The sequence below is a fragment of the Benincasa hispida genome, chromosome 4 (genome assembly GCF_009727055.1).
Source record: "Benincasa hispida cultivar B227 chromosome 4, ASM972705v1, whole genome shotgun sequence".
Classification (NCBI taxonomy): domain Eukaryota; kingdom Viridiplantae; phylum Streptophyta; class Magnoliopsida; order Cucurbitales; family Cucurbitaceae; genus Benincasa; species Benincasa hispida.
In genome coordinates, this window is record NC_052352.1 from 11,678,943 (window position 1) to 11,703,976 (window position 25,034).

The 25,034-nt window shown below is 35.6% G+C and overlaps 1 protein-coding gene across 5 annotated transcripts; it reads left to right on the top strand.

Annotated features, from left to right (window-relative positions):
- Positions 1 to 20,529: 20,529 nt before the first annotated feature.
- On the top strand, positions 20,530 to 23,160 carry LOC120075945 (transcription factor bHLH74-like). 5 transcript variants are annotated; one of them, XM_039029699.1, is made up of 8 exons: positions 20,530 to 20,709; positions 21,083 to 21,461; positions 21,854 to 22,069; positions 22,157 to 22,222; positions 22,311 to 22,379; positions 22,525 to 22,596; positions 22,676 to 22,855; positions 22,930 to 23,160. In XM_039029699.1, the coding sequence occupies exons 2-8, from the start codon at positions 21,237 to 21,239 to the stop codon at positions 22,939 to 22,941; spliced, it is 840 nt and encodes a 279-aa protein (XP_038885627.1). In that variant the 5' UTR covers positions 20,530 to 20,709; positions 21,083 to 21,236; the 3' UTR covers positions 22,942 to 23,160. The 5 variants fall into 5 exon arrangements, 4 of the variants coding, with proteins under 4 accessions (XP_038885627.1, XP_038885626.1, XP_038885628.1 ...); XM_039029698.1 differs by lacking the exon at positions 20,530 to 20,709 and having other exon boundaries at positions 20,732 to 21,461; positions 21,960 to 22,082; XR_005481460.1 differs by lacking the exon at positions 20,530 to 20,709 and having other exon boundaries at positions 20,733 to 21,461; positions 22,716 to 22,855.
- Positions 23,161 to 25,034: the final 1,874 nt, after the last annotated feature.

A 25,034-nucleotide genomic window follows, 5' to 3' on the forward strand; every position in this document is an offset into this window, starting at 1 on the left:
AACCTAAATGCAAGCATACAATAAGAAGTAGGAGTTCAAAGGGAGAAGGGAAAATTATGGATGAATGGTCTTTAGTACTGATGATAGGCGTTGATCCCAAGTGGGAGTAACAAGCTTGTTAGTATGGTGAAAGTGAGATGAAAATGGTATGGATTCTGGTTTACAAAGTATGTTAGTGTATGCATTAATGTTTCTGTTCCTTAGTTTAGATTTAGTTCAACATCTCTCAATACGAATGCTACATGTATTTCTATCTCTAAGGTGCATGCGTTGATTACAAAGAACAAAATAAAGATGTAAGTAACTTTATCTCTAAACCTACTATACGCTCTAACTTGTTGCGTTCTATACTTAAATGCCTCTCTTGAGTGGTTTAACAACTTGGCAACTTTAATCAACTGGTTAGGATGATTGACTATAGAATTCAAACATTCATTAAGTCAGAAAACTAGCAAAGACAAATCGATTTGAATGTAAACAAATGGATAAGTAATGAATGATCAATAATTGAATTAAAGAAAGCAATTGTTTGTACAATAATTTCAGCTTGATAGAATGAAATGAGAGATGGAAATGAGATATAAAACGAAGGAGTCAAGCCGTAGAATCCAATTTCTTATTCTCTTTGCTTAATTTTAATGCTTGTTCAACCAAATTGGCGAAGAACATGATGAAGACTCCTCTCTCGAGCTTTATCTCCAATAGCTCTTCTTGATCAACAGTGAAAATGGATCTTCCCTCCTATCTCCTTCTTGCAGATAGAAGAATTGAGCTAAAGTACTAACTGGCTCTCTAAAATGTCTAAGTATCTATTTCTGTAACTGGCTAGCTCTTTGTTCAGTAGCTAACTTCCCTTTTTCTAGGCAACTCCAGGCAACTTGTTGATAGGACTTGCATTAAATTTCATATCTTGAGTCAGCCGCCTGCAACATCTGAGACATTCAGACGCCGCCACTCAGATGCCCATACTTACAAGTGGTGATTTGATAATGTGCGAGCCAATGTATCATTTTTGCGTCGAGCATCCTTAGACGCATAGCCCTTGTGTCAGCCTGGTCTGCAACATTTAGTGAAATTTCTTCAATTCCTACGTTGAGATGTGTTAGTGAAGCATATTTTAACTAAATTGTTACTTTTGAATGAGTTAATGGTGTGCAAGGAATTCTATGTGTTTTTCTTAGAATAGATGCATTTTTATCAATAAAGATCTTAACTGTTCCAACTTTTAAGAGTTATAACTTGTATTTCTATAAGTTATCAGCAACGCTCTCATCAAGCGTCATGCGTCTGAAGTGTAGTGTCGCAGCACTACATTGCATTTTCAGCTAGTGCCTTTGAACATAGCATTGGAGCATAGAGGTAGGGTCACAACGTTGCGAACAATCTGAAGATACTACCTTCCAGCGTAGCTCAACACTTTCCAAAGGGTTGCAATGCTGCACACAAGGGCATTTTTATCATTTGGCCTTCAAACTCTTGGTTGATGCAATTGAGCTTTGATTTGACCCGTTTTAGCTCCATTTGACTGCTAATGCCCCATCCTACCTTTTAAGTACTCGAAACCTACAAAATAGCAAAATAAACACATAAAATCCTAAAATGACTCTTAGCGAAGCTAGATAGCACACTTTTGTCGCTATCAATGCACAATAAGGAGTAACCAGCAACATAGTTGTGTAATTTATAATAAGGGGTTTGCAAATCAAGGATGGGAGAAGGAGTCCTATAATGAGAAAGGCAGCAATTAAATACACTCACCCCAAAATTGAATAGGTACTCGAGACTGTAACATAAGAGCTAGGGCAACATTCAACAAATGTTGATGCTTTCTTTCAACAATAGAGTTCTGTTCCGATCGTTCCACACAAGAAAATTGGCGCAGGACTCCTTTAGAGAGAAAAAATCTGTGGAAGATAACTCAAGAGCGTTACCAAACCAAAAAGACTTAATGAAGCAACTGAATTAGGTTTCAACGAAGGTGAAGAACTCTGGAACAATTGCTAGAGCATCAAACTTTTGTTTCATCAAGAAAACCCAAGTGTAACGAGTACAGTCATAAAAAATTGTTAGAAAATATCTGTAACCGTTATGTGTTAAAATTTGATACTATCCCAAGTGTCACAATGAATCAAGTCAAACATTTTATTTTCAAGATGATTGTGAGAAACAAAGGATCATCTTCGTTGTTTAGCAAGAGGACATACTAAACAAGAAAAAACATCAGACTTGGAGGAAGAAAAACATAAATTTTTTTATAATGCAAGTAAAAGTTTGTATGATGGATGTCATAAACGAGTATGCCATGAATGAGTAGAACAATACTTCAAAGAACTTGTACAATCAATAGCATCAGTATGTTTAGGACGAAAAGAAACAAGATGTAATCTGTGATTAGAATGCAAAAGATATAAGCCCTGCCATAGCTTAGCTTTGCCAATCATCCTCGAAGAGAATTTGTATGGAATAAAACAACAATCACCAAGAATCTTAACAATCAAAGGTAATGTTGTAGTCAAAGAACTAATAGAAATCAAGTTGAAACCAAATGAAAGAAAGAACAAGACATTCTAGAGAATAATATCTTTGGAAATACAGATTGTTCCAGCAAATTCAACAGCAATCCGTAATTTATCCGGCAAAGTAACAAAAGCATTAAAAATGGTCGTAAGAGGCAAATAACTCACGTTTACAATAAATGTGTGCAAAAGCCCCAGAATCTAGTGTTCCATCATTCAAATGTGGAGTAAATTTAGTAGAAAAGGAACAAGTACCTGGAACATGAGAAGTCCCAGACACTAAGGAATCAGAATAAGTTTTGACTTTGACAAGATAAGATTGTAACATAATCAATAATCCCTCACATTGCTCAGCACTCAACAATCCCAAAGTATCATTAGCAGTTAAAAAATAGACAAGAATATTATGGAGCGTTTGTTACACGGTTTGGGTTTAGGGCCGGTTTGGCATCTTAAGCCCAAACTGTGTTTGAAATATTTTTAATTTTTTGTTTCATTGCTCATCCTTCTTTTGTTTCAAATTTGGTTCTATGTTTTTGTAAAAAATTTGGATGATCTAGGATGATTTAAAATTTATCTATATTCTAAAACTTATATATTTTTTAAAAAATTGGTTACTAGAATATTTTTAATTTTGACAATAACTCCAAATTAAATTCATATAACTCCAAATCCATCTATAACCATCCATCTCTTAATTCCAATTCAAAATTAACTACTTCCCCTCCAGATTGAATTTAATTTTGACAATAACTCCAAATTAAATTCATGTGACATAAAATCCAAATTTTCCTTTAGTAAATAATGAATAAAAAAAATACGAATACACGGGATGTTACATCCTGTGTTTCTCGTCCCCTATAGAGAATACAAGTTGACCTCTTGGTAGTATTGGAAATGTCCTAGAATTTGTAGTTCGTGTTAAACATTCTATTTTATCAATAATAATGACTTATTGATTTTGCATCTTATTATGAAAATCCAATAAATGCATCATTGACTATAGTCTGAATACTGTAACTTTATGTAGTGACATAAATAGGATCAAGTTGACAGTATATAGCCTAAATGGTCTAATAAGTATAAATTGGGTATCTCATCCTGGTAACACTATTGGATGTGGCCCACTCTATAGTTATTACAAGAAGTTGTAAGGTGCTACAAACGATGTGATCCACAAATCATTAATGTTGAGACATGAGAGTGGGGGCATCCCATGCAATGAGTTTGCATATAGATTGGACCACGAAAATAGTCACTTTTCTTTATAATGACCGTTTACTGTTAAAATTGACTATTTCCTTTATTATTTAACCTAGGTTAACTCGATCATAATCCTGAGCTAGCTATGAACTCTTGTTTGTTCGGTATTATCCTTTAATTTGCAAACGGTAAGAGTAGCCCAATAGCACTGCTCAATAAGCTTACCATTTTGGGGATAAGTCCGGATGAATAGTTGGGGACATAGTCTTGCAAGATGGAATTCACTCCTACCATATTTAGGGTTAGCAGATAGGTTGTTCTCTTAAGTATCAACTTCAGGTCTTGAACAATCAGGGTCCCGCCTTCTCATGATAGAGAAAGGATTTTATTCATAGAGATTATGAATCAGAATTGTTCAATAGAGGATCAGTAGGAATTTAAGGAACAAGATGCATTCACAGGGGTAAAACGGTATTTTTGACCTAAGTGTGATTACGAACAACCTTTGAAGGATCGACTTACTGATTATGGTTATTAAATGGATATAATATATCTATAGTGGGGGGAGTTCAACTATGGGCTATAGTGGAGTGTCCCATTAGTTAACGAATGTGGATTAATCGGACTAATGAGTTTAGCCGATTAATCTCGAATCATTGAAGCCATGATCTGTAGGTCCGCAAGGTCCTCCTACTAGCTTATAAATGGATAAGTTTTAGGGTAGCTTATGAAATTAATTTGAAATGTTCAAATTAAATGGAACAAGAGAATATATATTTAAATATGATTTAAATATATGAAGATGATTATTGTGCAAAAATTAATTTAAGAAAATCATTTTTTTATTAAAATGGTTTTAAAATCATTTTTTTAAAGAAAATGGAAAATTGATTTTGCATGGTTGTACAAAATGGAGATTCAATTTTCTCCATTACCTTTATCTTTATGCTCACACAAAAGCCATTACCCTCTCTACATTGATTCTCCAAGCATGAGTTGCAAGTCATGCACTCTATTTCTTTGCATGTTCATCTACTATATATAAAGAAGATTGAGTCATTTGAGGGGGATGAATGCAGAAGTTTTTAGAGAATTTTCTGTGAGAAGAGATTGTCTTCTTTAATCGGCTGCTGTGAGTTCTTCTTGGTTCTTCACTTCTTCAAGCTGTTCTTGAGTCCCACAACTCTGTCTAAAACTCCAATAGAATAGTAGGGAAGGCTTTGAGGTAGTTCACGATGATATCAAGTGAAGACTGCTACTGTACACACAGTTTCTTGGAGAGTTCATCAAAGGTATGATCTTAAAACCCACTTTTTAGAAAAAGCATGCTTTAGTTTCTGCCAAAATTAGTGAATTTGAATGCTTATGAATCCTTAATACTTCCGCTGCATGTTATTTAACTTTTTCAATTGGTATCAGAGCATCTTTTAAGCTTTCAATTCATTTTAGTTTTGGCAAGGTGGTGTTTTTTCATGAGATATATGAAACTGATGCACTGTTATGGTTTTCTGAGTTTTGGCATCTTAATTCTCTTTAATTTCTCAATTAAATTTGTAATTGGCTCTTGTTTGCTGAGTATTTATGTGTTAGCAAGAGTCTGTAATTTATTTGGAATCATTAGAGTTGAAATTAAGATGTAACTGAAGAAACAATCGAAGGAGGTCGAGCTGTTGTTCCAGTATTTTTCAGGTTCTGCTCAAATTTGTTGCTGAGGTCCAATTGCTAAACGATCGTTTAACTCCAGACATTACATGATGAGAAGAAAAGTTCGACGATCGTTTAGTAATATGCGTTGGTCGTTGTGATGTTGAACGCTAAACGATCGTGTACCTGTGGGAGCTAAGCGATGCGTTCATTTGCTATACGATAGCATTACGTTATCGTTTAGCTTTGTCTGGGAACTAAACGATACGTTGATTTCGTTAAATGATGGCGCTACACGATTGTTTAGCAATGATGCGCATTAAGCGATGTGATGGGGTGCTACGCGATAGCACTGAGCGATCGTTTGGTCGCGAAGCTAAGCGATCGTGTAGATAAATGCTATGCAACGCGATGATGTTCTATACGGTAGAGCTAAGCGATCGTTTAGCTGCGGCGGATACTAACGATGACTTGAATGCGCTGAACGATGGTGCTATGCGATCGCTTAGTACTATGTGATGGAGCTAAGCGATTGCACTGTGATAGAACTAAGCGATCGTCTAGTCCTATGCGATAGAACTAAATGATCGTTTAGCTTTCAACAAACACTATGCGATCGTGTACTCCCTCTCAACCTAAGGAAATGACACTAGACGATTACCTCCAGGCGTTACACGATCAGCCTTAGCAGCACATTGAGGTTGAACCGAGAGAAGCCGATTCGACCAGTTTTCTCAAGGTTCAATCCGATTAAGTTTCAATTAGTTTTGGTTGGTCCAGTTTAGACTTTGTTGGTCCAGCTCAGACTCATTCAACCTAGTTCAAGTTGTTTTGGGTTTGATTTGGAGCGATTCGAGTGATTCAAAGACAGTTATGAAGTTGTTTGTAATAGTTAGCTATCTGTTTGTTTGTTTATGCCAAAAACGAAAACCATAACATTTAGTATTTAATTGTTTATGCATGAGATGTATGTGATAATTAAATAATTCATGTATATGCATAAAGTATGCCATGTAGATTTAAAACCCCATCGTACAAAGTATGTTACATGCATTGACAGTATGTTATAATTGTTATAATATATAGTATGCATGTTAGGGTTATGTTTAATATAATAATTATATTAGATACCTTTGTTGAATGTTGTGGATGTTAAGCATGTCTAAATTTTGTAAGTTGTTATAAAATTGGTTAGACGTTTAAAATCCATAACAAAGAACAGTTGTATGCTCACTTAGGTTAACAACTAATTTTAATTGTTAAAATAGATTGTTGCCTTATAAAATACGGTTACAAACTCATGTTAGTTCATAAACCTGTCTAAGGCTAGGGGTACTTAAGTTGATGGTTTACGGAACACCTCCTACCTGGAGATTATGACCGAACTATTGAGAGTTGTTAACTGATTTTATGAGCTTGCGTGAGCGATGTGAGGTAATAAAATGGTTTATCACCTAGACATTGTAGGTTAAATCCAATTATAAGAGTTTTATTTGGATAAACCACTTAGACTTTGGTTGTATGAAATTAGCCGTCATGCCTAAGTAAATTGCCCAAACATTTAGAATACTTTAGTAGGAGATTAACAATATATTTGATATATAGTTATTAGCTCTCACGTCCTCAAGAGTTCACACCATGAGATACATGCTCGGTTTCTTGTCGATTTTACCTCCACTGCTCCATACGGAAAGTGTTTGCATGGGTCAATAACAAGGTGAATGAGGGAAGTGGTTCATAGTAAGTGGGTGAAGGAAATATGTCAACATTGTCCTACGGTCTCCTCCATTAGTTTGAACCATGAGATTCCTATGTTGCGCATGCTGTCCTTTTTATGCGGCACTAGCTAGTTGTTAACCGTGACGATCCCTACGGAGCATTGTAGCATAGGATTCAGAACAACCCAGGCTTCAGTAAAATGAATAGGGTCTTATAGTTCCGTTTTGGATATTTTCTTCTATCTCGGAGGTATATTCATACCGTTCTATAAGATCTGAAAATGGCAGGTCACACTACAAGAATTACTGTGTTAGTAAAGATCTTGACTGAAAACAATAACAAAAAAACTATTGGAATATGAGTTATTCTAGATAATAGTATTTGGTCAAGAACTGTCTTGCTTCTGTGAAGGAATTCTTGACTGCCCCACGGTAGCACTTATTCTAAATCACTTAAGTATCGTTGCAAATAAATAAAGATTTATTGGGTACTTTATTAAGTTTTGCTAAAATGGATTTAGATGTATATTTTAATAGAGTTTGTTTAAAATGTTTCAGCAACGTCGAACTTGATTATACAACTGCTTGCTTCTGACAAATTTAACGGAGAGGGTTACTCGAATTGGAAATCAAATATTAATACAATATTACTAATAGATGATTTGAGGTTTGTGTTAACGGAGGAGCGTCCTTCAGTTCCCAGTTCAACGGCAACCCGAAATGTTCGGGATGTTTATGATAGGGGGGTAAAGGCAAATGAAAAAGCTCAGGCCTATATCTTGGCGAGTATATTTGATGTAACATGAGGTCATGTCCACAGCTCGTGAGATCATGACATCATTATAGAAGATGTTCGGGCAACTGTCATCGTCTGTTAGACATGAAGCTATCAAATATGTGTATGTGACAAGTATAAAGGATAGGACCAATGTAAAAGAACACGTTCTCAACATGATGGTCCATTTTAACATCGCGGAGGCTCTCGGGGCTATGATAGATGAAACAAATCAAGTGAGCATGATACTGGAATCTCTTCCTGAGAGCTATCTGTCGTTCAAGACAAGTGTTGTCATGAACAAAATCACTTATAACTTAACAACGTTGTTGGATGAATTACAAACTTATCAATCAATGATGAAACTCAAGGAAAAAGAAATAAATGTTATTTCTAAACCGAAAAAGTTTTACAAAGGGTCCACGTCTGGTACGAAACCTGTTGATGATAAGAAAGCTGGTCCTTCTTCTAATTCTAAGGATAAAACCGTACAGATGAAAAACAAAGGAAAAGGGAAAAAAAACCACTACGAAGAAAAACAAAAACAAAACTCCCAAGGGAAAATGTTTCCATTGTGGAGAGGTTGGGCATTGGAAACGGAATTTCCCAAAACATCTGGCTGAAAAGAAAGTAGTAAAGAATAAACAAGATAAATATGATTTACTAGTTGTTGAAACATGTATAGTGGAAAATTCTCACCTTACCTGGATATTAGATTCAGGGCGTCACTAATCATATTTGTACTTTTATAAAGGAAACTAGTTCTTGGTGAAGACTTTCTGAATATGAGATGACTTTCAAGGTGGGCACAGGTGAAGTCATTTCAGCTGAAGCAGTGGGAGATGTGAAGTTGTTTTTTGGAGATTCTTTTATCTAACTCAAGAATGTGTTCTTTGTACCTAAGATGAAAAGAAATTTGATCTCCATTTCTTGTCTTTTAGAGAATATGTATAGTGTATCTTTTGAATGTAATGAAGTGTTTGTTTATTCAAGAGGTGTGCATATTTGTTCTGCTAGACTTACAAATAACTAATAACCAACGGAAGCAAAAGCCATTTTAAATATAGAGGTATTTAAAACGGCTGAAACTTATAATAAAAAGTGAAAAATTCTACTAACGCCTATCTTTGGCACCTCAGGCTTGGTCACATTAATCTCAACAGGATTGAGAGATTGGTAAAAAACGATCATCTAAATTTGTTAGAAAATAGTTCCCTACCTTCATGTGAATCATGTCATGAGGGAAAAATGACGAAAAGATCTTTTTCTGACAAAGGTCTTCGTGCCAAAGAACCTCTTGAACTGATACATTCAGACCTTTGTGGTCCAATGAATGTTAAAGCTCGAGGAGGATATCAGAACTTCGTCAGTTTTATTGACGATTACTCTCGATATGGTTATATTTACTTAATCAGTCACAAGTCTGAAACTCTTGAAAAGTTCAAAGAATTTAAGGTTGAGACGAAAAATCAATTAAGTAAAAGAATTAAAACACTTCGATCCGATTGAGGTGATGAGTATATGGATTTTCAATTCCAGATTATCTAATAGATCATGGAATTCAATCCCAACTCACAGTACTTGGAACACCACAACAAAACAGTGTTGCAGAAAGGAGAAATTGAACCTTATTAGACATGATTCACTCCATGATGAGTTATGCTCAATTACCTCAATTCTTTTGGGGATATGTAGTACAAACTGCAGTTTATATTCTGAACGTTGTTCCGACCAAAAGTGTTTCAGAGACACCATATGAATTGTGGAAAGGGCGCAGAGTGAGTTTACGTCATTTCCACATCTGGGGTTATCTAGCACATGTGTTGGTACATAATCCTAGAAAATTAGAAACACGTTCGAAATTATGCCTATTTTGTAGGATATCCCATGGAAACAAAAGGAGGATACCTTTATGATCCCCAAGAAGATAAAGTGTTTATATCGACAAATGCAATATTCTTTGAAGAGGATTATATTAAAAATAATCTACCTCGCAGTAAACTAATATTACAAGAACTGTCTAAAGATACTACAGAAAGATCAACAAGAGTTGTTGATCAAGCTGGTCCATCAACAACGGTTGTTGTCCCGTCACGTCCATTCCAAGAGTTGGGAATGCCTCGTCGTAGTGGAAGGGTTATTCAACAATCTGAACGCTACATGGGTTTAACAGAAACTTAAAACATCATACAAGATGATAGTTTAGAGGATCCATTAACCTTTAAAAAGGCAATGGAAGATGTTGACAGGAAACAATGGATAAAAGCCATGGACGATGAAATGGAGTCTATGTACTTCAACTCAGTCTGAGAACTTATAGATCAACCATAGGTGTTACACTTATAGGTTGTAAGTGGATCTACAAGAGAAAATGAGACCAAACTGGCAAGGTACAAATCTATAAAGCCAGGCTCGTGGCAAAAGGTTTTACCTAAAAAGAAGGAGTTGATTATGAAGAAACTTAGTTGATTATGAAGAAACTTTTTCTCCTGTTGTCATGATTAAATCAATAAGAATACTTCTTGCCATTGCCACGTATTATGACTATGAAATATTGCAAATGGATGTCAAGACAACTTTTCTGAATGGCTATCTTGATGAAAGTATTTTTATGTCTCAACCAAAGGCATTCGTCGAAACAGGATAGGAACAGAAAGTCTGTAAGCTTAATCGATCTATTTATGGATTGAAACAAGCGTCCAGATCCTGAAATATAAGATTTGACACTGCGATCAAATCTTATGGCTTTGAATAGAATGTTGACGAACCTTGTGTATACAAGAAGATAATCAACAATACTGTAGCACTCTTAGTTCTATACGTTCATGATATCTTGCTCATTGGAAATGAGACAAGTTTTCTTGCTGACGTAAAGAGATGGTTAGCATCAAAGTTCTAAATGAAAGATCTAGGTGATGCTCAGTATGTTCTAGGAATACAGATCTTTCGAGACCGAAAGAATATAACATTAGCAATGTTTCAGGCATCCTATATTGACAAGATGTTGTCAAGGTATAATATGCAAAATTCCAAGAAAAGTTTATTACCTTTCAGGCATGGAATTCATTTATTAAAGGAACAAAGTCCTAAGACACCTCAAGAGGTTGAGGAGATGAACAGAATTCCATATGCTTCTGTAGTTAAGAGTTTGATGTACGCTATGTTGTATACATGTCCCACATATGTTTTGCAGTTGGAATCATCAGTAGGTTCCAATCTAATTCTGGACACGGTCATTGGACCGTTGTAAAAAATATACTCAAGTATCTTAGGAGAATGAGGGACTATATGCTTGTGTATGGACCTAAGGATTTGATCCTTACAGGATACACTGATTCTGATTTTCAGACTGAGTAGACTCCAGGAAATCTACCTCAAGATCAGTTTTCACTCTTAACGGAGGAGCTATAGTTTGGAGAAGCATCAAGCAAAGTTGTATCGCTGACTCTACCATGGAAGCGGAATACGTGGCTGCATGCAAAGCTGCTAAGGAAGCATTATGGCTACGCAAATTCTTAGCTGATTTGGAAGTCGTTCCAAATATGCACATGCCTATCACACCATATTGTGACAACAATGGTGCAGTTGCTAACTCAAAGAAACCCAGGAGTCATAAGCATGGAAAACACATTGAAAGAAAGTACCATCTGTTGGGTTTTATGTCCTAAAAACTCGTAGTTTGTAAAATGATAAACATTTTCTATTATCAATATACTTGTTATTAATCTCATAAATTGTATGAAAGTCTAAATCCAATAAACTAAGACTCATGACTATTGTATGAGTACTTGAACTTTATGTGGAGACATAAGAGTGGATCAGGTTCGAGTAAATAGTCAAAATGATTTATGGTACATGAATGAGGTTAGGTACCTTATTCTGGTAACACCATGGGATGCGGCCTACTCTATAGTTGTTACAAAGAGTTGTAAAGTGCTACATACGATGTGATCTTAATTCATACATGTTATGATATGAGGAGTGGGGGCATCATATGCAATAAGTTTGCATAAGATCAAGACCAAGAAATAAGTCACTATTACTTTATAACGTTGTTTACTGTTTAAGATTGACTATTTCACATAGATGACCTAGGTAAATCGATCTTAATTCTAAGCTAACTATGAACTCCTATTTATTCGGGATTGCCCTTAGATTTGCATAGTTGAGGGCTGGCTCAACAATGCCGGCTCAATAAGACTCTCATTTCAGGGGTAAGACCGGATAGATAGCTGGGGACATAGGGTGCAAGACGGAGTTCACGCCTACCCGATTTAGGGATAGGCGAAAGTTGTTCTCTCAATTACTGAATCCAGTCTTGAACAAGGGGCTCTACCCTCTCACTGGGCTGAGAGAGTTTGGTTTGGTGATTGGATGACAAATCAGTTGTTCATTAGAGGATCAGTAGGAACTTGAGGAATAAGACGTAATCTCGGGGGTAAAACAGATATTTGACCCAGCCATTATTACGAACAACCTGTGAAGGGTCGACTGCTGTTATGTTATCATATGGACAATATATATCTATTCAGTGGTGGGGAGTGCAACTATGGGCTTTAGTGGAATGAACCATTAAATTAACGGAATGGACTAGCCTCTAAACAGCGTGATAAGTTAATTTGAAACGTTCAAATTAGAATTAAGAGAATTAGTAAATTATATGAGATATATATACATGTTTAATTTTAGAATTAAACTGAATAGGAGAATTTATATATTTAATATATAAAAAGATGAATATTGTTAAATATTTAATATTTAGATATTAAATTAATTTAAGTTTTATTTAATAATTAATTTATGAAATTATTAATTTTTTCATTTTTAAAATCAAAATAGATTTTACAAAATCAAATTTTGATTTTTAGATAAAATTGAAAAATTGGAAAACAAAGCACACTTAAATGGAAAATGAAGTTTTTCCATTATCCATCTTTGAAGTAGCTCACACATGAAGCAACATCTTGGCCTTGTCTTCTCCTAGCATGAGCTGAAACTCATGCAACTCTTCTCTTTGCATGTTGATTTTCAATATAATGAAGAGATTGGAGTAAAAATCGGGCATGCAATCTATAAAGTTTTGAGAGAAAAACTGGTTTGAAGAAAGGTTCTTCAACAAGGTTGCAGCAGTGAGCTTTTCTCCTTCATCCCTTGATTCAAGCTTGTTTTGAGTTCCACAAATCAATCTAAAGCACCAAGAGAATAGTGAGGAAGATCTTGAGGTCTACAACAAGATATGGAGAAAATTGCAGCTGGAGAAGGAGCTTTGAAGAAGTTCTACAAGAGGTACGTCTTGAAACCCATTTTTCTGCAGAAACGTGCTTTATATTATGCCAAAATTAGTGAATTTGAGTGCTTAGATGATCCTTGTGCTTCTGCTACTATTGATACGATCCTACACCATCTCATCCGGGAGATCGTACACAGAGGAGATGTGCTCGTCACAAAGATAGTCTCTGAAAACAACCTTGTTGACCCATTCACCAAGGCCCTCTCGGCCAAAGTTTTCAAGGGCCACCTAGTTGGATTAGGACTCCGAGTAGTGTAATCTAGGGCAAGTGGGAGAATGTCTATGGTATTGTAGATGTCCTAGTTTATTGTATTTTTTCCATTATGTATCTCAACATTATATTGTATATATTTGTTCTTACTGAAGTTTTAGTCCAAGTGTGAGATTGTTGGGAATGTCCTAGAACTCGCAATTCGTGTTAAACATTCTATTTTATTAATAATAATGACTTGTTTATTTTGCATCTTATTATGAAAATCCAATAAATGCATCCTTGGCTATAGTTTGAATGTTGTAACTTTATGTAGTGACATAAATAGGATCAAGTTGATAGTATATAGCCTAAATGGTCTAATAAGTATATGGATAAAATTGGGTATCTCATCCTGGTAACACTATTGGATGCGGCCCACTCTATAGTTGTTACAAGAAGTTGTAAGGTGCTATAAATGATGTGATCCACAAATCGTTCATGTTGAGACATGAGAGTGAGGACATCCTATGCAATGAGTTTGCATATAGACTAGACCACGAAAATAGTCATTTTTCTTTATAACGACTGTTTACTGTTAAAACTGACTATTGCATTTATTATTTAACCTAGGTTAACTCGATCTTAATCTTGAGTTAGCTATGAACTCCTATTTGTTCGGGATTATCCTTTGATCTACAAATGGTGAGAATAGTCCAACAACACTGCTCAATAAGCTTACCATTTTGGGGATAAAACCAGATGAATAGTTGGGGACATAGCCTTGCAAGATGGAATACACTTCTACCATATTTAGGGTTAGCAGATAGGTTGTTCTCTTAAGTACCGACTCCAGGTCTTGAACAATCGAGGTCCCGCCTTCTCATGATAGAGAAAGGATTTGATTCATAGAGACTATGAATCAGAATTGTTCATTAGAGGATCAGTAGGAACTTAAGGAACAAGATGTATTCATAGGGATAAAAAGGTATTTTTTGACCTAGCTGTGATTACGAACAACCTGTGAAGGATCGACTTACTGATTATAGTTATTAAGTGCACATAATATATCTACTGTGAGGGGAGTTCAACTATGGGCTATAATGGAGTGTCTCATTAGTTAACGAATGGGGGTTAGATCGGAATAATGAGTTTAGCCGATTAATCTCAAATCATTGGAGCCCATGATCTGTAGGTCAACGAGGTCTCTCTACTAGCTCGTAAATGGATAAGCTTTAGAGTAGCTTGAGAAATTAATTTGAAACGTTCAAATTAAACAGAACAAGAGAATATATATTTAAATATGATTTAAATGTATGAAGATGATTATTGTGCAAAAATTAATTAATATTTGATATTAAATTAATTTATGAAATTAATTTAAGAAAATAATTATTTTATTAAAATGGTTTTAAAATCATTTTTTTTAAAAGAAAATGGAAAATCATTTTGCATGGTTGTACAAAATGAAGATTCAATTTTCTCCATTACCTTCATCTTTACGCTCACACAAAGGCCATTATCCTCTCTACATTGATTCTCCAAGCATGAGCTGCAAGCCATGCACTCCATTTCTTTGCATGTTTATCTACTATATATAAAGAAGATTGAGTCATTTGAGGGGGATGAATGCATAATTTTTTAGCAAATTTTCTGTGAGAAGAGGCTGGCTTCTTTAATCGGCTGTTGTGAGTTCTTCTTGGTTCTTCACTCCTTCAAGCTGTTCTTTAGTCCCACAACTCTACCTAAAGCTCCAAGAGGATAGTAGGGAAGGCTTTGAGGTAGTCACGGTGATATCAAGTGATTACTGTTGCTATACACACGGTTTCTTGGAGAGTTCATCAAAGGTATGATCTTAAAACCCACTTTTTAGAAAAACATGTTTTAGTTTCTAACAAAATTAGTGAATTTGAATGCTTATGGATCCTTGATACTTCTACTGCATCTTATTTAACTCTTTTAGGTAGTGTCTATTTTGTGTTAGTTGTAATTTTGGAAGTTCAAGTTTCGAAGAGAGATTGTGATCGGATTGAAGGAATACGTGAAGACCTTTTGGCTTCAAGGGTAAGTTTTAATTCTTCCCTAATTTTTTCTGTGATAAGCATGTTGTAGAATCTTACAATGCATAATTATTCTTCTCGATATTTAATTATGTGAAAATTGAAAATTGGGACCAATCCTGCTTTTGTTGCAAACCTCACGGTTCCCTTCATACACGACTCTGCTATGTACAAATACTTGGACATTGATACCTTTCTCTTCTAACTACAACATAGTGGGGTGTAAGTGGGTTTTCCGATTGACCAAAAATGACGATGGTTCAATCCAACGACACAAGGCTCCTCTAGTCACCAAGGCCTTCCATCAAAACCCTGGAGTTGATTTCTTCGAGACTTATAGTTATGTCATCAAGGCATCTATGATTCGAATTGTTTTATTCCTTGTCGTGTGTCATAGTTGGCCACTGAGACAAATCGACTTCAACAACGCATTCCTAGATGGAACTCTAAGCGTAGACATGTACATGCATCATCCCCTCGATATGAGGATCTGTAAAATCCTAACTTTGTCTATAAACTGAATAAAGCAATTTATGGGCTGAAACAGGTGCCCTGAGCATGGAATGATGAGTTTTTTCATCATTTAATTAACTCTGGCTTTCAACTGAGCAGGTTATATTTCTTTATGTTCTATTTAAGGTGTGGCCGCTTAATAGTTCTTTTACTTGTCTATGTGGATGACTTAATACTCACTGGTAATGATGTGTCTCTTGCTCTCAACTGATCAAAGTATTGAATTCTAAGTTTGCACACAAAGACTTGGGGCAGCTTGGATATTTTCTTGGTATATAGGTTACATATGTTCCAAATGGGATTCATCTCAGCCAGGAAAACTACATTAATGATCTATTAGTGAAGTTAAATCTTCAAAAAATCAATCCATGCCCATCTTCTAGCTGTTCTTGGGAAGTCGTTGTCTCCTTCTGAAGGTAATCCATTGGCAGATTCCACCCTCTACAAAAGTACGAGTGGGGCACTACAGTACCTTACAAATACCAGACCAGACATATCTTATATTGTCAACAAAGTAAGTCAATATCTAAAGACACCCACTGATATACACTGGCTAACAGTTAAGCGAATACTCTGATGCCTCAAAGGCCCATCTATCTTTGGCCTACTCATACAACCAAATGACTCTCTCGGCATTACTGCCTTCTCAGATGCCGATTGGGCAGCCAATGTGGATGATCGAAAATTCATAGCAACTCATTATGTGTATCTTGGCACATCTTTTATATCTTGGTCATCCAAGAAACAAGTAGTTGTTGCCTGGTCCAGTATTGAGTCTGAATACCACGCATTGGCTGAAGCATCCTCTGAAATTACTTGGATTCACAATATTTTAACAGAAATTGGTTTTTCCCTGTCAAATACTCCAGTAATTTGGTGTAATAACTTGGGTGCACGAGCCTTGGTAGCTAATCCAGTCTTTCATGCTCAAACTAAACACATTGAGATTGATGTGTATTATATTAGTGACCTTGTTCTTCAAGGGCTTCTTGAGGTACAATATGTACCCTTCAACGAACAAATTGTTTACTACCTAACCAAGACACTGACACAAAGTCAGTTATTCAATCTGAGGGACAAAACTCGAGCTACCTTCTTTACCCTCTTGTTTGAGGGGAGATATTAGGGATAAAAAGAGACCAAGTCAAAATAGTCAAACTAAGGACTCATCACCAGGTGGCGGCTGATGTTGAGCCAATCTGGCAAAAGTCCCAAACGCATTTCTAAAAGATTTTTCCGTTCTCAATTGGTTATTTCCATCTAATGAGCTTGCACCATGTTGCCTATTTTGGTTGTAATATTCCCTTCATTATTTCTTTATTCATTTATTCTTTTGTCATTCTTATGTATATATATGTATGCCTGGGTGGCCATTATAGTCAATGTCACAAACAGAGAAAATTTGTAACCCCGAACCCTATTTTTCCTACTTAAGTAAGTTAATTAACATGTTAATCAAGATTAAGAATAAGTTATTAATATGATTATAGGGAAAAGCATGAAGAAGGAAAGAAGGAAAATGTTCTAAGTGTTGAACAAAGTGGCTCTTGGGTAGCAAGACAATTTAGGTTTTTGTAAGGAAAATTTTGGCTAAGTGTGGAAGTCTAAAGTAGCCATGAGTTGAAGGTTATTGAAGTATGTAGCAACCATGCTCCTAATAGGTTAGTTGAGCGCTTGATGGGTATGTTGCATGGAGAAAAATGACTAAGTGTAGGCCACTTGAGATGCCTTACGTTGAGTAAAGGCATGTGTTGGTCAAAAACCCATGAGAGGATAAATAGGCAAGGATGTGCGCGTGGGAGCTTGAAGGCCTTAGGCATAGGGGGCTTCGTGTTAATGAGCGTGGGTGTAGGATGCGCTAAGTAAAGTGCTGCCAAGTTGAGTTTGCGTCGAGGAAGGGCTTGTGTGCATTGGCCTAATGCGCGGCATGGGCAAGTGAACCTATGTGATGGCACTTAGACTATGTGATGGTAATGGTTGGTGAGCTATGCGATGAAGTTTGAGCCATGCGTTGGTGAGTTATGCGCTCTTCAAGTAAAATCCACGACAAAGAAAAGCAGGCGTTGGTACTAGACAAAGCATTGGGCTAGATGTGTTGAGGCTTTGCATGAGCCAAGGGTTATATATTGATAGTGCCAAGTAAAGGTGAAACCATGTGTTGATCAAGCAGTGATTAACAGCTTAGTCACCTGTTATAGTGGGCCAGCTATCGAAATTAAGGGAATTAATCCCACTTAGTGGATGATTTGGCAGCTTAAGAATGCTTGAAGACATGCAGAGCTTTGTATAAAAAGGAGAGCTTCAGTTCAAAGGCTCAGCTTAAGCGCCTTACTGGTGCTAATGAGGTGATTCCAAAGCCATTCGAAAGCTTGATGGGTGCAGTTTAAGCTCAAGGGCTGCTGGAAGGAAACTCTAAGGAATTCAGGTTGAAATTTGAAGAAGATTGCAAGAAGGTCAAGCTGTCAGATGCATCTAAGCCAGTGATGAAGATTTGAAGTTTCCTGATAAACTACGAGGAATTAAGAGCTCAAATTTTAAGTTAAATTTAAGATGTTTTTAAACAAGTTTGTAGAAGGAAATTTTCCAAAATAAAGTTTGAAAAATAAGTTATTCGAGCTCAAATTTGAAACTGAGTTTTTGGTTAAACAAGCAGGCAGCTGTAACCGTTGAACAAGCAAGCTGCTCAAACTAGGCAGGCTACAGGCGTGCACGAGGTGTTGGTTGGGTGCAAGGCATGCGCTGAGGCTGTGCGCAAAGGAATGCGTTGTGCTGAATAGGCGTTGTGCAGGCGTATGTTGAAGCTATGAGCACAAGCGAACGTTAGGCTGTGCGAGCAGACACGGGAAGCGCTAGGCACAAGGGGCGCTAGCCGTGCGTTGACGCGTTGGACGAGCGCATGGGACATGCGATAGGCACATGGGTTGTGATGTTGGCCACATGACTAAGGCTTAACTACTCAAATTTTTCCTAAGTGTTGGACGTATAGAAAGGTGTAGAAGGAAAATTAATGTTTTAAGTTGATTGTTAAGTTCATTAGGTGAGTTAGTCTCACAAGGAAGCCATAAGTATTGGCTAAACATGTTTTTCATTTCCATAGGGTTAATGCCAATAGAAAGGGCTTATCAACCGTAAGAGGAAACCCAAAGGCTGTGAGTGACAAAATTGATGTTTTCAAATGTTTTAATAACACATGCTTTATTTAAATGTTTAGATTCATGCTTGTCTATATGAGTGTTTAAAATGATTTCCAAGCAAACTATGTTTCATGAAGCCATTAACATATCCTAGTTTTAAAGAAGTTTATAAGCATGACTTAAGTATTTCACTACTTACTATCTCAAGAAGCATGCGTTAGGAGTGATGCTTATTAGCAAATATGTTAAAGCATATGATTTATGATGCTATGCTTCCAAAGTATGATTTACTTCAAAAGTATGAGTTTTATGATGAATGTTAGAACCTGATACTAGAGAACAATGTGAATGTATTTGGACAGTAGTACCTAAGGTATGACAGTACTTAGTGATAACCACGTCCACATAGGTATAGTTGACATTGGTTGTGTTGAGAATACTCCACACCAACTAAGGTTTAACGTTGAGGAATTGAGCAAAAGGGTTTTCTCTCAACAAGGGATTATGTTAAGCTATGTTATGATGGAAAGTTTAAATTATGAGTTTGCTTGGAAGTTTTCAGTTTTAAAGCATGTTGTTTTTTATTTATTAGTCACTCACTGGGCTAGTAGCTCACTCATTTAAATGCTTTCCTTCTCCCAGGTAGTAGTCATCTTTCCGAAGGATAACTGTACTGCTGCTCTGCCACTTATAAACTCAGTTGAAAGAGAAAGTCTAGGTGTTTACCTTGTAATTAACTATACAAATGTGTTGCATATTAGGGACTAGTTTTGAGTGTGGGACCCACCGAACCTTATTTCTACTTATATGTTATGAGATTGCTATGTATGAAGCCTTGAGGTTATTTCAAATGTATTAACTTTTGCTAGCTCTTGAATGTTATTATGTTATTCCAAGATTTCCAAAACAGGTTAAACGAGTTAGTTAGGCAGTAAGTGTCACAAAAGGGTTGGTAACTATTGTTGTTACACTATCTTCTAGGTTAAGAGGGTAATCTGGGAAATGGTGTGACAAAATTACTCTAAATATAATTCTTCAAAAGAATTTCTTTTTCTATGTTCATCTTCTCTTTCCTTTTTTTCTTTCGTTTATCTTCTCATTCAATGATAAGAAGGATGCAACTGAAAACTTTTAAAACAGAAAGGATTAAATTGAAAAGCACTATGAGATTAGGGACTAACAACCGGTATTATTCTTGTAGCAGATTAGCGACAGTTATTGGTCCAAAAGCCATATGACTTTCACATCAAAATTTCCAATTTTTTCAATTTTAAATAATCAAAAGTCCTTCTTATGGTACTCTGCACCGTACTAAATCAGTAAATGAAAAGAAATTTAGGCATTGATTTCGGAATAATAATTCCTTCTTTTTCTCTGCCATAAGAGAAAGTGTCTCATCTCAATTCTCAACCAACTTGAAAAGCAACCAAACCAATCAACATTCATTTCATTCCATTTCATATATGACACTTTGATTTTTTCCAATTTATACTAAAATTTTGATTCTTCTAAGAAACCCCATTTCAAGATATTTCTCATTTCAACTATCAATTTTGGGTTTTTGTTGTTATGCTAAAACAAGGCCAAGCCAAACCTTGCTGTCTATCATTTCAAAAGCAAGGAATCTGGTTTCTTTCTAAGCCTCCTGAGCTGTTTCTTAGCTAAGGTCATTGTTTCTTCATATGTCTCTCTACTTTATGCTCTGAAAGGTTCTTTCACTTTATGATGTTTGTTAGATTTTATGCTTCACATATTAGATTTCCTTTTGGTTCCATAAAGCTGCACATTTTACTTTTTCTTGTTTACTCCTTTCCATGAAATCACCACTTTTCAATTTTGGTCAAACTCCTTTTCATCTTCTCTTTTACACTTCTATGTATTTTACCTTCTCAAATTTCAGTCCTTTATTCTGTTTCTCTGACACACAAGTTTAGTATCCTAAGTTTTTACATTTGATTTGGCTGTCTAAATTGGGAAATGGGTGGTTCTATTTCTGGTTTTCAATGTGAAATAATGAAGTGTTCTTTTGAAGTTAGCAGTCCTCAGCCATTGATTGGAGCTGACACTTCCTTTTCATCTACTTTTGGATCTTCTGCAACACCTCCTCTATGTGAATTATCCACCTCTTTGGAGAATGAGGGAGTGCAAACCATATCCCATCTTCTTCACGATCCTTCTAGTTTGAGCTTTGATATGTTTGGAAGTGGGAACTTCTCAGAAATGGTGGGTTCTTTTGGCTTTCTAACTGAAGGTGACCACAGCCAGATCCCTAAGATTAAGTGTCCACTTAGTTATGTGTCAAATCTGGATGAAGGACAAACGATCTCACCAAAGAACGATGCGAAGGCTCGGCTCGATTGCGTTAATGAGAATCGAAGAAAATTGGTTCTTGGTTCCAATTCTTCCAGCCCAAATAAGGTAAAATAGCTTTGTAATGTTTATTTACGTGGTGTGTTCATTGTATTTGTCCAATATATTTTTGTTAGAATACATTGAATATGTTTTATGTTGCTCTGTCGTGCGGTGTAGTTTAGGGGTAAAATCTAATTTGTATTCGTATTTATGTTATTCACGATTTTAGTCTTAGAATTTAAAGGAATGCGCTATATAAACTTTTTAACTCTATTAGTATCTCTGAATTTTTAATATGATATTTTTTCTCTACTAATAAACTTTTCTTCCTGTTTATGGACATAATTAACACATTGTTAATGAATTACATAAATCTATATATTGATTTTCCTACCTGTCGCTTTCTTTATTTGCCCATTTCATAACAATTTGAATAGTTTCTTGCATCTGTTGTTTAGAATGTTGAAGATTACTTTAATGTGGAGCCAACTAATATCCTTAATAAAAATGACAAAACTCTGAAAGTTGAGCATAGAATGAGTGCAAATTTTAACACCAAATCAGATAGTAAACAAGCCAAAGGAGGCTCTCAATGTGTACAAGCTCCCAAGGAGAATTATATTCGTGTTCAAGTACGACGAGTCCGAGCTACTAACCATAGCCTCGCAGAAAGGGTACCTTATTCTTGTATGCATCGAAAGCTTTTGGAATAAATTTAATGCTTTATATTTGGTTAAAGCTTTCAAACTCAATGCTGGCAGGTCAGGAGGGAAAAGATCAATGAACGAATGAAGTTGTTGCAAGAGCTTGTTCCTGGATGCAATCAGGTCATTGCAAATATTGATAATCAAGTCATAATCCTAACTGCGAAAACCATGTCGTCATAATCATATAAAGTCTTGTTTACTATTTCAGATTACCGGGAAAACTGTGGTGCTCGACACAATTATTAACTATGTACAATCACTGCAACAACAGGTTGAGGTATGCAAGTCTACAACCATGTTGGAAAATTTCCTTGAATCTTGACATTGAACTTGACTTAGTAGAACTTCAGTAGTGACTTTCGAGTGATCTCTGCAATAAACTGCAAGACCCCTAATCGAAAGTTCAACTTCTTACCTTGCAGTTTCTATCGATGAAACTCGCAAATGTCGGTCCAGAATCAAACTTGGATACAGAGAAGATTCTGCTCACAAATGTAAGTTCTAAGATGATATCTTGTATGCTTCAGAACTCGATCTCTTTTTAATGATTATGATCTGTATACAATGATTTAGAACTCATACATTTCATCGCCGAATATTCTTCGTACACAAGATGAAGGCATAGACAACGTTCTTGCAATCGATCCTAGATTAACAACATCTCACACAACTCCTCATGTCATGTTTCATCTTCATGGAACAATGCCAACCATTCCAAAAACTACATCTCAGCAACTTTCAAGCCTTTTCAAGGTAAGTTCAAGATCTTCAAAACAAACCATTTTTCTTTCCTTTACAACGACATTATTGAATCCATTTACGTGCAGATGAGACGATAAGCAGTTCTTCAAATTTCAAGTAGATGATCACAATTATGCCGGTCCAAAAATCAGACATGGATGTGCACAATTATATGTTAGTATTTATCCTTTGTTGGTCACTACAAGGGCAGCAAATTTATTAAGACAGCAATGTAAAGTGGTACTCATTTGTTTGAATTCAAATGTTGTTCTTAATCCTACACATACTTTTCAATCAATCTTACTTTATCTTCTGAATTTTCTTATCTTAAACAACAAACTTGCTAATTCTAATAGCTAAGTGTAGTAAACCCATTTAGACTTATATGAAACAACCTTAATTATCAATACTTTATTATAAGTTTATAACTATGAGTCAAATATCATTTAAAAATTACTTTTTTATATTCCTTTTTTTCCCACTTGAAATCAAAACATTTGGTTTTTTTTCCCCTTTTTTCCTTTCATAACTGTCACTTTCTATGAGAATATAATATATTCTCAATCCCATTAAATTTGGGAATTGAAATACTAACGTCCCATTTGGTAACCATATTTTTTGTTTTTGTTTTTTAAAATTAAGCCTATGATACTTTCACTTCTAAATTTATTCATTTGTTATCTACTTTTCATTAATGGTTTGAAAAACCAAGTCACATTTTGAGAACTAAAAAAAGTAGCTTTCAAAAAGTTTTTTTTTTTTTTTGTTTTTTAAATTTGGTTAAGAATTCAACTATTGTAATTAAGAAATATGCAAACCATCGTAAGAAATGTGGATGAAATAGGTTTAAATTTCAAAAATAAAAACAAAAAACCAAATGGTTACCAAACAAGGCCTAAATTATTGATAATGTCACTGATTATTAAACTTTATATAGAAATATAAAATGCTCTCTGATGAAATATAGAAGAGAAAAAGAGAAAAAACAACACACGATTATGTGGAAACCCTAGTACAGGGAGAAAAACCACGGTATAGAATTCTTTCTTATTAGTTAATTTGATACACAGAGTACACAGACAGTAGGAAACCTTAGGGTCCTACAAAATTACATAAATGCCCCTAGGTTAATAAACCTATTTTCAACACTCCCCCTCAAGTTGGGGCATGTCCCAACTTGCTTATACAATAGTCAAAGCTCTATCTTAGTAACCCCTTTGTAAACACATCTATAACTTGTTGATTTGAAGGAATATAAGGGATGCATATGTTTCCACTGTCCAGTCTCTCCTTAATGAAATGTCTGTCAATCTCTACGTGTTTAGTTCTGTCAGTTGAACCGGGTTATTTGCAATACTGATGGCAGCTTTGTTGTCACAAAACAATTTTATCGGAAGCTCGTTATCTTGCTAGAGATCAGATAACACTTTCTTCAACCAGATTTCTTCACATATCCCCAGACTCATGGCCCTATACTTAAACTCAACACTACTTCTAGCAACGACTCATTGTTTTTTACATCTTCAGGTGACTAGATTACCTCAGACAAACGTACAATACCCAGACATCGACTTTCTGTCAACAAAAGAACCTGCCCAGTCAGAATCAGTGTAGGCTTCAATAGATTGTTTATCAAATTTTCTGAACATCAATTTCTTGCCAGGGATTCCTTTCAGGTACCGAAGGATACGTTCAGCCGTTGCCATATGATTCTCACAGGGAGCCTGCAAAAACTGACTAACAACACCTACTGCATAAGAAATATTTGGCCTTGTGTGGGACAAGTAGATCAACTTCCTGACTAACCGCTGATACCTCTCTTTATTAACAGGAACTCTATCTTTTTTCTCACTGAGCTTCGCATTGTACTCTACAAGTATGTCAATAAGTTTACACTCAGTCATACATATTTCTTTTAGTAAGCCCAGAGTGTATTTTTGTTGAGAAACTGAGATACCTTCTTTTGACCAAACCACTTCCATTCCAAGGAAGTATCTTAGCTTATCGAGGTCTTTAATTTCAAACTCTTCGGCCATCTTTGTTTTGAACCTCATAATCTCAGCATCATCATCCCCAGATTGAATAATATCATCAATGTAGACAATAAGAACAGTTATCTTACCTAATCTCGACCTTTTATAAATAAAGTGTGATCAAAATGCCCATGAACATACCCCTGTGCTTTCACAAA